This window comes from Adiantum capillus-veneris, chromosome 19 (genome assembly GCF_014529385.1).
Source record: "Adiantum capillus-veneris isolate H3 chromosome 19, ASM1452938v2, whole genome shotgun sequence".
Classification (NCBI taxonomy): Eukaryota; Viridiplantae; Streptophyta; class Polypodiopsida; order Polypodiales; family Pteridaceae; genus Adiantum; species Adiantum capillus-veneris.
Window position 1 is genome coordinate 47159205 of NC_140949.1, and position 14995 is coordinate 47174199.

Genomic DNA, 14995 nt, shown 5'->3' on the forward strand with positions numbered 1-14995 from the left:
AATTGGGCTGGAACAGTGGAAATTCAGCCGAGTTTGTGCGGAGCAGCTTGTAGGGAACCACAGCGTTTATTCCCTCTTTTGAACAATAAAGAAATACCGAAAGGGGCGCCTAAGTTAGGGGCCAATCTGGTGTCCGTCTACTCATACAGGTGCAATCTAGCAGCCTGTATCCCTCTCCCCTTTGTTGTGTCTTGAAAGTACAGGTAAAATAGACGACTAATAATGGGTGAAAGCTAACTCAAGGTTTGAAGTAAAGTCTACCGTCCTTTTTGGATTGAATAGGCCGGTTTCATGGTTCCAACGACGGGATTGAATCACTTTTTCCCATAGAAGTGAGCCTTGGTCAGTTTTGGGCTTGAAGACACAGGGGATCATAGACCAGACACAGGGAATTGCAATTATGGCTGACAGACCAGATAATGTGATTGAGGAGGTTTCCTCTTCACAAGGTCAATAGACACATGAAGTGGGTGAGTCCTCAAGACCACCACAGACAGATGATGATATATTTAGGACCCAGTTGGCTACTGCTGTGGCTATGTTCACACAAGTAATGCAGAATCCAAGGTTTTTAGCCTTTCTGCAACCTCCTGTTCCGTCTTAGCAAGTTGGGTCACTGGATCATATTCAAAAGCCTGTTAAGGCTCGAGCACAGGTGATTCATACCGCACAGTCAATGAAACACCTGTACACTTGACGAAGAACATGCAGTCTCCACAACCTATGCCTAAGGTGCAAGAACAGGTGGCTGAGATGCAAGTCTTTCAAGCTGTACCAGTTCAGCCCGCCACCTTTCAGCAGCCTATAGCTGGTTCTAATCGGCAGGGAAGCAACCTACAGGCTATGCAACAGGTCTTCCCACCACCTTCAGTACACCCTGGCTATTTTGGATGTGGATCCGTATTCCAGAGCATGGCTGGTCATGCACCTGCAAATCAGTTTTACACGCCAGGAACAGTGTTCGGGGGTGCTCAAACGATGATGCCTAACCCCATGTACAGTGTCATGGGTATGCAACCAGGGTTTCAGAGCACTCAGGGCCAATTTGGGATGCCACAGACAAATTTTGGTATGGCTGGAATTACAAATCAGCAGCCAAATATGGCATTTCCAGGTCAAGTTAATAGCGGCCAAGGAACACAGATGAACCCTAATAGTGTTCCCATGTTTCAGTCACTTCCATATGACAATTTAACGCCGCTGGAGAGGCCAACTCCGTACAAAGAAGGTGGCAAAGGTATGTCTTTCACGACCTTTATAGGGTTTGATGACAGGAAGAAGGCTCTCTCATTCCTCCAGCAGTTTGACAAGGCCTATGCAGGGGAAAACTTTACAGAGGCTTCAAAGGTCCGCAAGGCAGCCACTTTCTTGACAGGGAATGCGGGACAATGGTGGACAACTTTATTGCTTCAAGGGCAAGCTCCGTCCACATGGATTTACTTCAAGCAGATTTTTGCAGCAGCATGGTTATCTGATGACTTTGAAGCAGATGTCATGACAGAATGGCACCAGCTAAATGCTGCCACTTGCAAAAATCTGGATGATTACAATCGGAAGTTTTGGAAAGCTCTACTTCCAGTAACTTCCTATAGGTTTGTGCCATTGACAGAACAGATTGAAAAATACTGTTGTGGCCTACCTAAAGGATTAAGAAAGTACTGCACGAAGACAAAAGTCACTACTTTGACGCAGCTCATCGAGGTAGCAAACACTGGCAATGGTTTGCTCAAGGGAGAAGATTGTGAATTTAACACTGGCGTCAAGGCAGGATCAGGCAAGAAAAATTCAGCCAAGAAGCACGTTCCCAATGAGGCTCCTAAAGGGAGAGGAGGCAGCCAACGCAGGGAAAGACAAAGCTACGGTTTAATCAGAAAAAGGACCAGCAAAGAAATGGAAAAGGCGTTTTCCTCGCAAGTCAGAAGAGCAAAAGAAGGTCCTGAGGACAGAGAACAAATGCTTTATATGTGAGCAGCTTGGCCACATTGCTTACAATTGTCCTACAAAGAAAAGGCCAGCTGATTCTGATGACAAGGAAGACAAGAAAGGAAAGAAGCCCATGGCTGGTCTAGTGCCAGATATGGTGGGCGACAAGCCAAATTCAGATGCAAGTGAGCTTTGCAGAGCATGGGGAAAGGTTAGGGATCAAACAGTGCTTATCTTCTTTGATCCAGGTGCCAAAGCCAACTTCATTTCCCCAGAATTGGCTTCAAAGTTGGAAATCAGACCTGAAGAGATGGGGTATACAGCAGAGGCAGGTTTGGCATGTCCTGGCCATACAAAGGCTGTGACACCCATCATTGGAAAATTGCGCCTACATATCCAGTCCTATGTAGATGCTGAAGAATTTTACATCATGCCACTGGACGGATGTGATGTGTTGTTAGGTATTCCTTGGTTATTTCGTGTACAGGGAATCATGGATGCCTACAACAAAAAGATCACTGTACAGAGCAGGGGAAAGACTCACATTCTGGATGTAAAGCTTAAAGGAGAGTCTATTCCTACTGTATCAGCTTCTACTATTACTTTTGTAATGAAAAAGCATCTTTCTGCGTACTTGGTTTCTGCACGTGAAGTGTCAGATTGTGATGAATCAAATTTATCTGTGCTAGATAAAGAAAGGTCAATGTTTTTACAACAGTATAGTGACTGTTTTTCCGATTCATTACCGTTTCAATTACCGCCAGAGAGACCCGAGGACCATGCGATAGATTTGTTGCCAAGCAATAGCCCACCAAATAAGCCTCCGTACAGGGCTAGTGCGGCTCAACAGAAAGAGATAATGGGCCAAGTTGAACTTGATGATATGAGAGAACAGTATGCAAATGATGAAGATTTTGCAAGGGTCTTCGAGTAGCTAATGGATGGACAACGTCATGAACACTATCTTGTTAAAGACGGGTTCATGATGATGCATGGAAGATTGTGTGTCACAAAGCCATTGCGACGCAAAGTTATGGAAGAGAGTCATGTCCCACCGTATGCAGGGCATCGTGGTATCGATGCTACAGTTAAAGCGGTTGAGACATTCTTCTATTGGCCTACATTGAGAAGGGATGTGGATGCCTTTGTGCGAGAATGCCTAATATGCCAAAAGGTCAAGTTTGACAGGCAAAAGGCACCAGGGTTATTGCAACCACTACCTATTCCAGATAAACCATGGGAAAGTATTGCTATGGATTTTATCTTTGATCTTCCGAGAACGCAGACAGGAAACGATGGTATTTGCACCATTATTTGCAGATTCAGCAAATAGGCTCATTTTATTCCTGTCAGGAAGAAGATAAAACCAGATCAGATGGCATGCTTGTTTATGAGCAATATTTTCAAGTATCATGGCATGCCACAGTCGATTGTTAGCGATCGTGATCCACGCATGACAAGTTTGTTCTGGAGAGGCTTGTTTGAGAATATGGGGACCACGCTCAAATTCTCTTCGTTATTTCATCCTCAAACAGATGGGCAGTCAGAAGAGGCAAATTCTACTGTCCTAGATCTGCTGAAGTGTTATGTGTTAGAGCATAAAGGAAAGTGGGAGCTGTATTTGCCATTGGTGGAGTATGCATACAATAATACAATGCATTCATCAACTGGCAAGGCACCCTTTGAGATAGTTGAAGGTGGCAAGAAAGTTCCTCCCATACTGCATACAAAGGACAAGATATTTGAAGCAGATAAGTATGTTCAGGACATGGATGAAATGTACAAGAAGGTCAAAGTGGCCTTAGAAAGGACTCAGGCAAAGCAAAAGAAAGCAGCTGATCGTCACCGTCGTGAAGTGGTATATTCACTTGGTGATTGGGTGCTTTTACGCTTTGAAAAGGCAAGGTTAAAGAAGATAAAGGGCAAGGAAAGATTGTTTCCAAAGCTCAGCATGCGTTGCTATGGGCCTTTTCAAGTGTGCGACATAATCAGTGATGTTGCATATAGGCTGAAATTGCCTGACAGTTGGAAGATTCACAATGCGTTTCGTGTGAGTCTTCTCAGACCCTATGTGGGTGATGTGCCAGAAGATATGCCAACTGAAAATCAGCCGGAAGTCGAGGAACTTGACGAGATCTTGGTCCCCGAACAGATTTTGGCACACAAAGAAAGGAAAGTGAAAGGCAAGGTTGCTAGGCATTACTTGGTAAAGTTCAGAAACTATCCACCAATGGATACTAAGTGGATGGAAGAAGGTGAACTTGCAGAGTCACCAACTGTGTTATCACTTTACCTGGAAGCCTTCGATTTGCAACCTACCTTGACCCCTTGAGTTTCAAAGCTACATGGATTGTCAGTGTGACAATGGCTTCTGAAACAAATGATGTACATGGTATTTAAAGTGAGCTCAAATGAAATACCTGTTACATGAATGTTAGAGCTGTACAGATTGTTAATTTGGCAATTGCTCTTATGGAATGTCCAAAAGTTTGGTTAGTGCTATAGAAGTGAGTATTTCTTGTCAGTTTGTCAAGGATACAGTGATTGCTTCTATTGAAGAGTACATGTGTAACTGCATTCTTAAACTGTCGGTTTGGGTATGCTCGAAAGTGTTACGGGATCCAACGTGTACTATAAGACAGTGGCAAAATGTGCAGCTACCATTTTGTCATTGGAAAGTTAGTGACTCAAAGCAATGGTAGAGTGCGCAACTACCACTATGTCATTGGGATAGGGTTCACACGCAGGCAATACATGAGTCGACGAGGTGTTGAATACACCAGGGTTGACAATGAGCATGTATGTGTCGTACATGTGTCGACAGGTGTTGAATACATCAGTGTTGACTAGGAGCATGAACGACATAGATGCAAACGAGGACGTTTGAGATTTCAAGAGGGGGGTATGTCACCAGCGTGTGACTACTATCTATCCTTTTTGTTGATTTCTTTCTTATTATCTATTTACTTTCACTTTTTGGAAACACCCCTCGGGAAATCTAACTGCCCTGCATTGCATAGCTAGTGTGGAACTGTTCAGAGGGAGTCCAGGCCCGAGGGCAAGAGAGCACTAAGGTTGGACAAGGACTATGGTTAGCCAAGTGGGGTCATTGACTAGCCAAAGTGGAATCCTTTGCTACAGAGGCTACATTTCAGTTCTGGATGTGGCCGCAGTGTACAAAGAGGGTCGGATGACCTAGAAAGATACAATGGCAGCATCTCCTAAAATTTAGGGAACTGCTATTTTGGGACCTGAAAATGTGTTGACGTCATTACCTCCGGAATGACAAAGGGAACATTTTCTTACTTTGCCGTGAAGTCAACTCGGCAACCGGTTGGGATATTTTTAGACGGCAACCCCGAAATGGGAAAATGCTTATAAATGTGCCAAGTGGCACATTCTGGTGCAGTTTCTAATGCAAGAGAGAGTTGGTGCTGAATTTTAAGCTGGGAGAGGCTCATTTTCAGATTTGTCACAGGTTAAGAGCTATGGAGTGCTTGCTTTCCCTCTTATGCACGGTGCAGTGCTAGGAGTGATGCCCTGCACGCTACGCACTGCCCTCTCTCTCCCCTTTGGCAGTATGTTATGCCCCTCTAGTGGGCTCTTCATTTGACCAATGTACAGTTGTGTGGGTTCATGCGCGATTGCCGAGGCAAGAGCCTCTTGCACAGGTACTGGATTAGCTAACGGCTAATCCCCCCGCAGGTACAGGTGAATTCGGAGAGGTTTCACGCCAAAAATCTCGTCCGAATCAAAGGGCAAGTAGCCCTACAGGTGCGGGAGCTCGAGGACTTGCTAAGGATGCGACCGGCACGCGAAACGGAGCCCGAAATAGTGAATTACAGCCTGCTGTGTATTTGTGCAGGTTTAGGGTTTTGGCCCTAAACGGACCCTAATACCCCCAGGAGGTTCGGGGACGTAAGGGGACCGCTGTACAGGTGATCTGGCGCATTTTCAGGGCTGAAAACGGAGAATTCAGCGTGCTGCAGATTCTCGCCAGGTTTTGCAAAGTGCCCGTATGCGTCGGGAAAGTCGGTCAATGCGTGGGAATACTGACTGTGAAGGGTTCTAGTACAGTTATGCTGTCGAAATTGGGCTGGAACAGTGGAAATTCAGCCGAGTTTGTGCGGAGCAGCTTGTAGGGAACCACAGCGTTTATTCCCTCTTTTGAACAATAAAGAAATACCGAAAGGGGTGCCTAAGTTAGGGGCCAATCTGGTGTCCGTCTACTCATACAGGTGCAATCTAGAAGCCTGTATCCATCTCCCCTTTGTTGTGTCTTGAAAGTACTAGGACCCTTCACAGTCAGTATTCCCACGCATTGACTGACTTTCCCGACGCATACGGGCACTTTGCAAAACCTGGCGAGAATCTGCAGCACGCTCAATTCTCTGTTTTCAGCCCTGAAAATGCGCCAGATCACCTGTACAGCGGTCCCCTTGCGTCCCCGAACCTCCTGGGGGTATTAGGGTCCGTTTAGGGCCAAAACCCTAAACCTGCAAAAATACACAGCAGGCTGTAATTCACTGTTTCGGGCTCCGTTTTGCGTGCCGGTCGCATCCGTAGCAATTCCTCGAGCTCCCGCACCTGTAGGGCTACTTGCCCTTTGAATCGGACGAGATTTCTAGCGTGAAACCTCTCCGAATTCACTTGTACTTGCGGGGGATTAGCCGCTAGCTAACCCAATACCTGTGCAAGAGGCTATTGCCTCGGCAATCGCGCATGAACCCACACAACTGTACATTGGTCAATTGAAAAGTCCACTAGAGGGGCATAACATACTGCCATAGAGGAGAGAGAGGGCAGTGTGTAGCGTGCAGGGCATCACTTCTGGCACTGCACTGTACATAGGAGGGAAAGGAAGCACTCCGTAGCTCTTAATCTGTGACAAAAGCTGAAAACTGAGCCTTCCTTCTCTAAATTCAGTGCCAACTCCTCCTTGCATTGGAAAGTGCACCAGAATGTGCCACTTGGTGCATTTACAAGCATTTTCCCATTTCGGGGTTGCCGCCTAAAAATCTCCCAACCGGTTGCCCAGTTGACTTCACGGCAGAGTAAGAAAATGTTCTCCTTGTCATTCCGGAGGTAATGACGCAAACACATTTTCAGGTCCCAAAATAGCAGTTCCCTAAATTTTAGGAGATGCTGCCATTGTATCTTGCTAGGTCATCTGACCCCCTTTGTACACTGCAGCCACACCCAAAATTGAAATGTAGCCTCTATAGCAAAGAATTCCACTTTGGCGAGTCAATGACCCCACTTTTGCTAACCATAGTCTTTGTCCAACCTTAGTGCTCTTTTGCCCTCAGGCCTGGACTCCCTTTGGATAGTTCCACACTAGCTATGCAATGCAGGGCAGTTAGATTTCCTGAGGGGTGTTTCCAAAAAGTGAAAGTAAATAGATAATAAGAAAGAAATCAATAAAAAGGATAAATAGTAGTCACACGCTAGTGACAAGAGGCCTTTGGTATATATGATCTCTCGACTTATCAGAGCCAAGGCCTCCATACCCAACACTATCATATGAGCAAAGCTAGCTTACCCTCCTATGGAGATTGAGGTGCTTACCAGATCAATCTCCTTTGTGCACAGCTTGTGGGATGCTACTAGAGACAGATATGCTAGACTGGCCATTGAGTCTTCCAGACAGTTAGCTCTTAAGGGGGACACTTCATGCTGGTATGCACAAATGACATCATGGTTTCAGATGCATGGCTTCACCATGGACAGGCTGCCCCCTTTCCAGTACTCTCTTCAGACACCCTCGATGTCTCTTACACGGGTGGAGATTACTAGACTCATTCGTCAGGACCTGATCGAGCTGGATACCAGGACATTACATATGTCATTGCACAGTGTACTATGAGATTCGGGGCCATTTCCACTGCTTATTCAGAGAGGGTTTCGGTTCTTTCTCTAGGGTCATGAGTTATGAGGACCAGAGATGTCTTGGGCTATATCTACTTGAGTTACACAGATATAGAGACATTTTACTGGGGAGAGCTAGAGAGAGACAGTCCGAGAGACATATTACAGATTTCTTTTCACTAGACATGGGACAGCCAGAGGAGCAGCCATTACTGCAGAGCTCGGCCCACACTCATTCGACAAAAACTGGCACTCTCATCGACGGAGCATTGGAGCTACGGAGATCCAGATGGCCACGATTGAGGAGAGGGGCTACACAGCATCGACGAAGACTACAGCAGAGGATTCGAGCCATACTCTCTCGACATCCGGAGTGCAGATCAGGATGGACTATAGTAGTAGTATTTTTTTTCTAGTCTTTTTGTACCCGGACATGGTATCAGATTCACAATTTTGTAACAGTTTGGTCTCATAGGTCATTTTTGGCCTTTTGAAGACGTTAATATAACATTTCATTTCATTCATTTCTCTCTCTCTCTCTCTCTCTCTCTCTCTCTCTCTCTCTCTCTCTCTCTCTCTCATGCGCATACACACGAGCAGGTCTTGGATGTGTTTGCTTTTGTTATTCGGTGTATAATCATGTACTCTTTGGGCTAAAAAACACCTTCTTGCCAATAATCAAGTAGACATGAAGATGACTTTTGAAAGTTAAAGAATTTGTTATTTTCATGGTAGCAACAACTAATCAATTGAAATTATTGAGTGTTTTCAGGTTTTTTGCTCCAACTCTTTTGTCATTGGCATCTCTTGGCTGCTACCATGTCAGAGTACTTTGTCTTTCAAATGGTAATTAGTCTTTCAAAGTAAAAGAATTCCTTCGATAAGCTGTAATCTTTGTATAAGCAGCTTTTACTATCTGGATATGCTAAGAGATCCTAATGTTACTTCTGTAAAGTCAAACAGGTAATGCTGAAGGGTTGGGTGCCATTAGAGAACAAGAAATGCTATCTGCTTGCTGTTTTCTGAAGGTAGCTTTCTTGTCAGCAGGTCATTGCCCATTGAGTCTTCACAACTCTATTTTTTCCCTGCAATTATTGGCTAAACCAATATTGTTTGAGGAGTGCAGGTTCCAACAGAGAATGTTGACATCTTGGATGATCCAGCGCTTCAAGTAAAGTACTATCCTTCGTAAAAGTCACCACAGAAAGTACTTACAGATTTGCGCTAGTGAGATGAGGTTTCAAGGTGTCGAGTATCTGACTTCTTCAAAGCAATTAAGTGCACATTTACTGCGCAGTTTACCCACGATTCATGCTTTGTCACTGGCTTGCATGCATGATGTCTGTCTAGTAAGATATTATATAAGTGCCGTGTCTGCCATCTCACAGGATGGTCATAGTATGTTGTCTTACAGGATGGTCAGGGTGTAATTTGGAGCGCAAGTTTGATATCGGAGGTGTTAGAAAGGACGTTGACAAACCATAATATTGACACGGTAATTTAGTGTCCTTTCTACCATTGAGTTAGCCTTGTCTACCATCATGAAGGTCGTTTTGACAAAGTGGTATACGTCAGAAAAAAGGAGCTGCAGGAAAACATGCACTCTTAAGATTTAGACTCTCCTTTTTATAAAACTTGAACGGTTGGGGCTTATGATCATTGTTGATTGCTTGAAACATTTGGCAAAATTTGCATGACTAGGTTTGCTCTTTTACAGATAATAACTTTTGACAGTTACGGAGTTTCTGGCCATCCAAATCATACCGCTGTGCACCGAGGTGTCTGGTACTCTTTAAAGCTCTATTTTGTAACTATCCATTCTGTTAAACACAAGACTGTAAAGTGGGTATTATTGTTGTAAAATGGGTAGTATTGTTGCGTAGATCCCAAATTAAAGATCTTCCCTTCTTGTCTGAAAGGCTCGAATTTTGTTTATGTCTGCCTTAGTAGTATAAGTATTAAAAATAGAAGTTTGCACTGTTGTTCTTTAGGTGAATTTTTAAGCTGTGTGTTTTGTAACGCTCCGTCATTTTTTCAAGGTTCATCATTTTTTTCCCTTCGAGTAAGGCAAATTTGTCATTAAGACATGGGCCACATGATGAGGATGGTATGCCGAGAATTAATAATGTTTCACTCCATCCTTAGTATTATGGTGTCTTAACAATACACTCAAATTTTTTTTGTTAAAAGAAAAGTGGTACGGACAGTAATTTGAGAGTAGACCTGCTGTGGGGACATACTATCCACCTGTTCATGTGGGAAACCGTGATACTTAATCGCCATCTTTTCACTGAGTGTAGTTGTGTGGCAGTGATTTTCTCTTGGATTGTGCAAAATCATATAAGCAAAAGGATCTCTGCGTAGAAGCCTGGAAACTGGTATGATTCTCATCCAACATGATTCATATTCTTCAGCCGTGTCTTTATTGGTTATTACCTTATATATGCCCTGCCGATTGACAAAAGTTGTTTTTAAGAACTCTCCGTGGTCTGAGCTTACTGACAAAGGATGCTTGAATTTGTTTAGGAAAGTGTTAGTATCATTAAGAAATACAGTGGACCGATTTATGGGCTATGGTCAATGTGGACATACCGGACTACAAGTCAGAGCCACCAATTTTTCAATAGAGCTCCTCGACATACCATTCAGGCCATGCAAAGGCATGCAACGCAATGGTTATGGTATGAATTTTGGCCTTCTCTTCAAAGGAATCTGCCAAATGCGCTAACAGCACTTTCTTACAGGTACCGACGTTTGTTTGTAGTGTTTTCCCACTACTCTTACATGAATACTCTCCATAGGTTCTCTACATAGCAGAGGCATTGCAGCCCAATGCAAGCATGGATGACTCTGGTGAAACACATTGCACACACTTTAAATGCTAAGCTTTGGCAAATTATTTACACTCAAATGTAAGTACTGGATTTTGGCAGATTTAAGGGGTTTATTTATGTGTTGGACATTTGAAATATTTGAAGCGGTAATGCGAACGCAGAAGCCACCACGAGGCAGTAGATTTAAATTTTTTTAAAAACATCGCTGCAATGAATAGCTCTAAATAAAAAAGAACTGCGCGTGAAAAGCTACCAAGTGAATAAAATAAAAGAAGCAGTCTGCGTTGCTCGATTGCTCTCAGAGGCACTTCGATTTTCTCCACAAGCAGTTCGCAGGTTCCCCGAAGCAGCTCGGAGCTCTGTCTGCAGGTTTGTCTCTGGCCATTCTCAGAGAGAGAGAGAGAGAGAGAGAGAGAGAGAGAGAGAGAGAGAGAGAAGGCTGTGATGGATAGTACGCAGGTAATGATGGCTTTGCTCGCGTATGAGCTATAATGGAACTTACCTGGTCTTTTGCATATTATTATTGTACTCCCCTACATCACATCCAGTAGAGTTAGAGCTCCGTCTCGTGCGTCCCTCATGCACAACATACACACCCACACGTCAGTCTATTTTGTTCTGTAGTACGTTTATTTCCAACGCTTTTGTTCTTTCCAGAATGCCCAGAGGATACATACATGTGCACCGTTCTATCTCATAGGGCATCTTCAACCTTTAGAAAACATAAATAAGGCTTTCTTTATTCTCACCTTTGTGTGTGTGTGTATCCCTCTAGTGGTAACGCTTAATTGAGGTAAATGTTTGCTTATCCATGATTGCATAGTTCCTTCTTGGGTGGTGATTTTAATAGTGCTCATATTTCTAGTGATAGTACTTCTCTCAGTCTCAAAATGCTTGTTGGTGAAAGAGTTTCGTGAAAAAATCTCGTATGTGGCTCTTGGTCATTGGAATAATGAAAAATTTGTCAAATCATTCTTGGTAACACATTTTCCCTACTGTGCATTCTTCTTATTGTGTCTCGTTGAATAGATGGTATGCTTTTGACATGAAGCAATATGTTGAATTCACATGTAAAATGCATTGATTATCCTAGGCAGATCTTTGAACGTCCGCTTTCATGATTGGGGTTGTATATTTGTCAATTTGCAGTTGGCTTGCTTCATGTTAATCAAAATTACTTGAGTCGTGATGATTTTGTGGGCCTTCTTCATAGCATTGTCTCTTTTGCTGGTTCATATGTTTAATGATATTGATGTGGCTTTATGAAGATTAGTAATCCGAATGCAAGCTCTCATTGGTGATTCAAATGGTGTATGGGTTGTAATGAAGAATTTTTGCAAGTTGCAAAATCTACATGTTAAGAGCTCTCTACATTAGTTGACGTATTGTCACTTCTTTGAGACAATTTTTTGTGTCATGAAAAATCTACTTACATGGTTAATGAACATCATAACTACACAAACGGCTAAAAAGGGCTAGACAATGTGCTTTCATAGATAAAGGTTGTTCATCCAAATAGCCTTTTTCTATTGGAAAGAGGGAATTTTTGAAACTCTTACCTAGACATGCATTATGTGAGCCTTTCACACAATGGTCAACAGTCACTCTTATGTCTGTCAGTTACAAAGTTTTGGCCAAAAGATTTGTTCATCATATCAAAAGAGCTCTATATGATGGCTCGCTTCCTTTTAGTATGGCTATATACCCCGTTGACATACCATAGATAATATTGTAATGTCTATTTAACAATAGAATATGTGAAATAGAATGTCAAGATTTTCTTGTTATGCAACGTTGTAAAAACCTTTGATTTTGATCACATGGATTTGATTGTGAAAACAATGTTAGACAGGATTTGGTTCTCATATGCGAAATGTGGTCTATTGGTCATATGATCATAGCATCACTAGGCATTATTGATGGTGATCTTCTTGATGTTTGGTCTCTACGACGTCTAATGTGTCAAGGATGTCTTTTGAGTTTTGTATGTAATTGCCTCCCATCAACGGTACTTTACATTGATCATTTTCCTTCTACGAATCATTTGCATGGGTTGTTTTTACCTTTGGTACTTTCTTTTTTAATGGACAAGCCTATGTTGATGCTTCCATGCTTATGCCTCGTAACGATGCATGCTTTAGATTTGTACGCCTTGCGGGGGTCTTGCATGCCAACTTTTGTGAATAAAAAATGCTTACTTTGAATGTCATGGATTGGCATACTTCTTTGTGGTGCAGTCATATTATATAGCATGTTGACCTTGATCATCATTTAGTTATCCTTTTGCTTGGTGCACCACTTCCCAACAATTGGACTCGGATCTTCAAAATAGATGGCACAAATTGTATCGGTTTGCTTTTGATTTTTACATGTTTGGTTGATTGTGGATTGTGCAACCTATTTTGATTGCCTACATTCAATGCTTTTTTCCATCGTTGCATTCACAAGCACTATTGATGCTTTTATGTTAGAAATCCCTGATTTCTTTTGGCAAACTAAGCATCACAAGGAAGCCTTGTGCTTACTATCAAATGATTGTTGTCCTATGGAAGGCTATGTTATTGGTTGACTTTGTTGCTCAAAAGCAACCTCAACCTTGGACTCGAGGCATTTATGATTGATGAATTGCGTTCATCTACAATTGTCCATTGTCCATTGCCATACCTCTTGGAAAGTGGATATTTTTGGTCGATTTTTTGGCCCATAGTGATTGGCCATATGCCACTCAACTTGCTCTTGGCTGAAAAAAAGTCACTCTTATCTTGGTATCTTAAAGCCATTTTGGTTGGTAATACTTTTCGCTTGGAAAGTCTACACTAATGTATGGCAACTAGATTAATTGATCTTGCACCTCGAAAAGCATATTGGCACCAAAAAAAGCTTATTGTATCATATGGTGACATGGATGACAATGGGCAATGTATTTCATTTCGCATTGCAAATACCCTCTTCAGCACAATACCTTGCTTTGTTGTCGCTTCAGCTCACCTTGATGTCCCCATTTTCACTCATGTTAGAGCAATCCTATTGTTCGCTTGGGTTGGCAACCATGAAGCCCAAGCCCTCTTCAAGGAGGGAAGCAAAGCATCGCATCATTCAAGCCATGTTTTGCTTCAAGAGCATAGTTATCGGCTTTGTTCTTCTAATGATCACCGTTGGACACTCTTTGACTTGAGCGTAGAAGATCATTCTTTGGGGATCACATCTTCCTATTCTCATACTTAAGTGTCATCTCACTTGGGATCTCTTCAAGGAAGATGGTAGACCAACGTGGTTTGAGAGCTTTCTAGAGAGGGCTATCATGGTCCTAGGCCATACACCAAGAAATGGCCAGGGCCATGGCATTTTAGAATGTTAGGTCACCATGATTTTTGCTCATGTCTATTATGGAATTGGTTGCATAGCAGGTCACATTCTAGTCCTTGTGAAACAAATATGAAAGTCACCTTTATCTTGTCATTATCAATTCCTAAAGTCCTTAAATTGTGCAAATAAGTATTTGTTTGGACCCAAATTATTCATCAAGGACTGTCTTCTTGAAGCATCCTAAGACAATTCACTTTTAAGTGGCTTATCTAGCCTCACTCTTCTCTTCCTCTTGAAAGAGAAGCTTGATTACATAAATTTAGTGGTTGAGAGAAGAATGCAGGTATAAGCTTCTGTGTGAATTATATGCGCTATGATCTTTTACTTTGTATAATTGCTAAACAAAATTGTAGCCATCGATTTATGGCGAGTCAAGTTGAGTCACTTTGCATGATACAAACCAAAGAAAGGATTGTAGGTCAAAACTCTATGAACATGGAAACACCAAGTTGACTCACTTTGCATGCAAGCCAAGATTTGCTTTACAAGAAAAGATAGTGTCATGTAGACGAAAAGATTGCAGTCGGAATTCCAAGAACCTAGACAGTGTTTTGAGATTCTTACATATATGTGAAGATCTAGATGACATATTAGATTTCAATAATGATAATTAATGCCACTTGAAATAACAAGTATATCTATCAATGGCTCTCCTCCCCCAACCATTTGCATGCAATAGCAAATTTGTTTTGAATCCTTACTATTTCCAAGTGGTAGGTATGTTTTTAATCATATCTCCATGTGGCAAGCCTTGTGATTTTATCACTTGTTCACCCAATCAAACAAGGTGAAAGTTCACTATGGTCTACATAAAGCTATGAGAAGAATTTAATAATAAATGGTTTCTTTGTGGGAGAAAATAAGTGACTAAATTTTTAAAACATTTGTTATCACAATTAAATATTGCTTAATAATAATAATAATAATAATAAACTTTTTAGATCACAATATATTTTGAAAACATAAAATATAATGTTAAAAGATCACTTGGAAGCATTGTAGCA

At 42.2% G+C, this 14995-nt stretch overlaps 1 protein-coding gene across 3 annotated transcripts in view; it reads left to right on the forward strand.

Moving 5' to 3' along the window:
- The window catches only part of LOC147433949 (putative N-acetylglucosaminyl-phosphatidylinositol de-N-acetylase), a 28996-nt gene extending 18208 nt beyond the window's left edge, over nucleotides 1–10788 (forward strand). Inside the window, exons 3-10 of one of the 3 annotated variants that reach the window (XM_086490568.1) lie at nucleotides 8565–8637; nucleotides 8747–8819; nucleotides 8918–8962; nucleotides 9206–9286; nucleotides 9509–9576; nucleotides 10103–10169; nucleotides 10318–10472; nucleotides 10536–10788. In XM_086490568.1, coding sequence (XP_086346694.1) covers nucleotides 8565–8637; nucleotides 8747–8819; nucleotides 8918–8962; nucleotides 9206–9286; nucleotides 9509–9576; nucleotides 10103–10169; nucleotides 10318–10472; nucleotides 10536–10605 — 632 coding nt within the window. In that variant the 3' untranslated portion in view covers nucleotides 10606–10788. Of the gene's footprint in view, nucleotides 1–8563; nucleotides 8638–8746; nucleotides 8820–8917; nucleotides 8963–9205; nucleotides 9287–9508; nucleotides 9577–10102; nucleotides 10170–10317; nucleotides 10473–10535 lie in introns of all 3 variants that reach the window. The other 2 variants (XM_086490569.1, XM_086490570.1) reach the window with 2 other exon arrangements.
- The last annotated feature ends 4207 nt before the right edge of the window (nucleotides 10789–14995 follow it).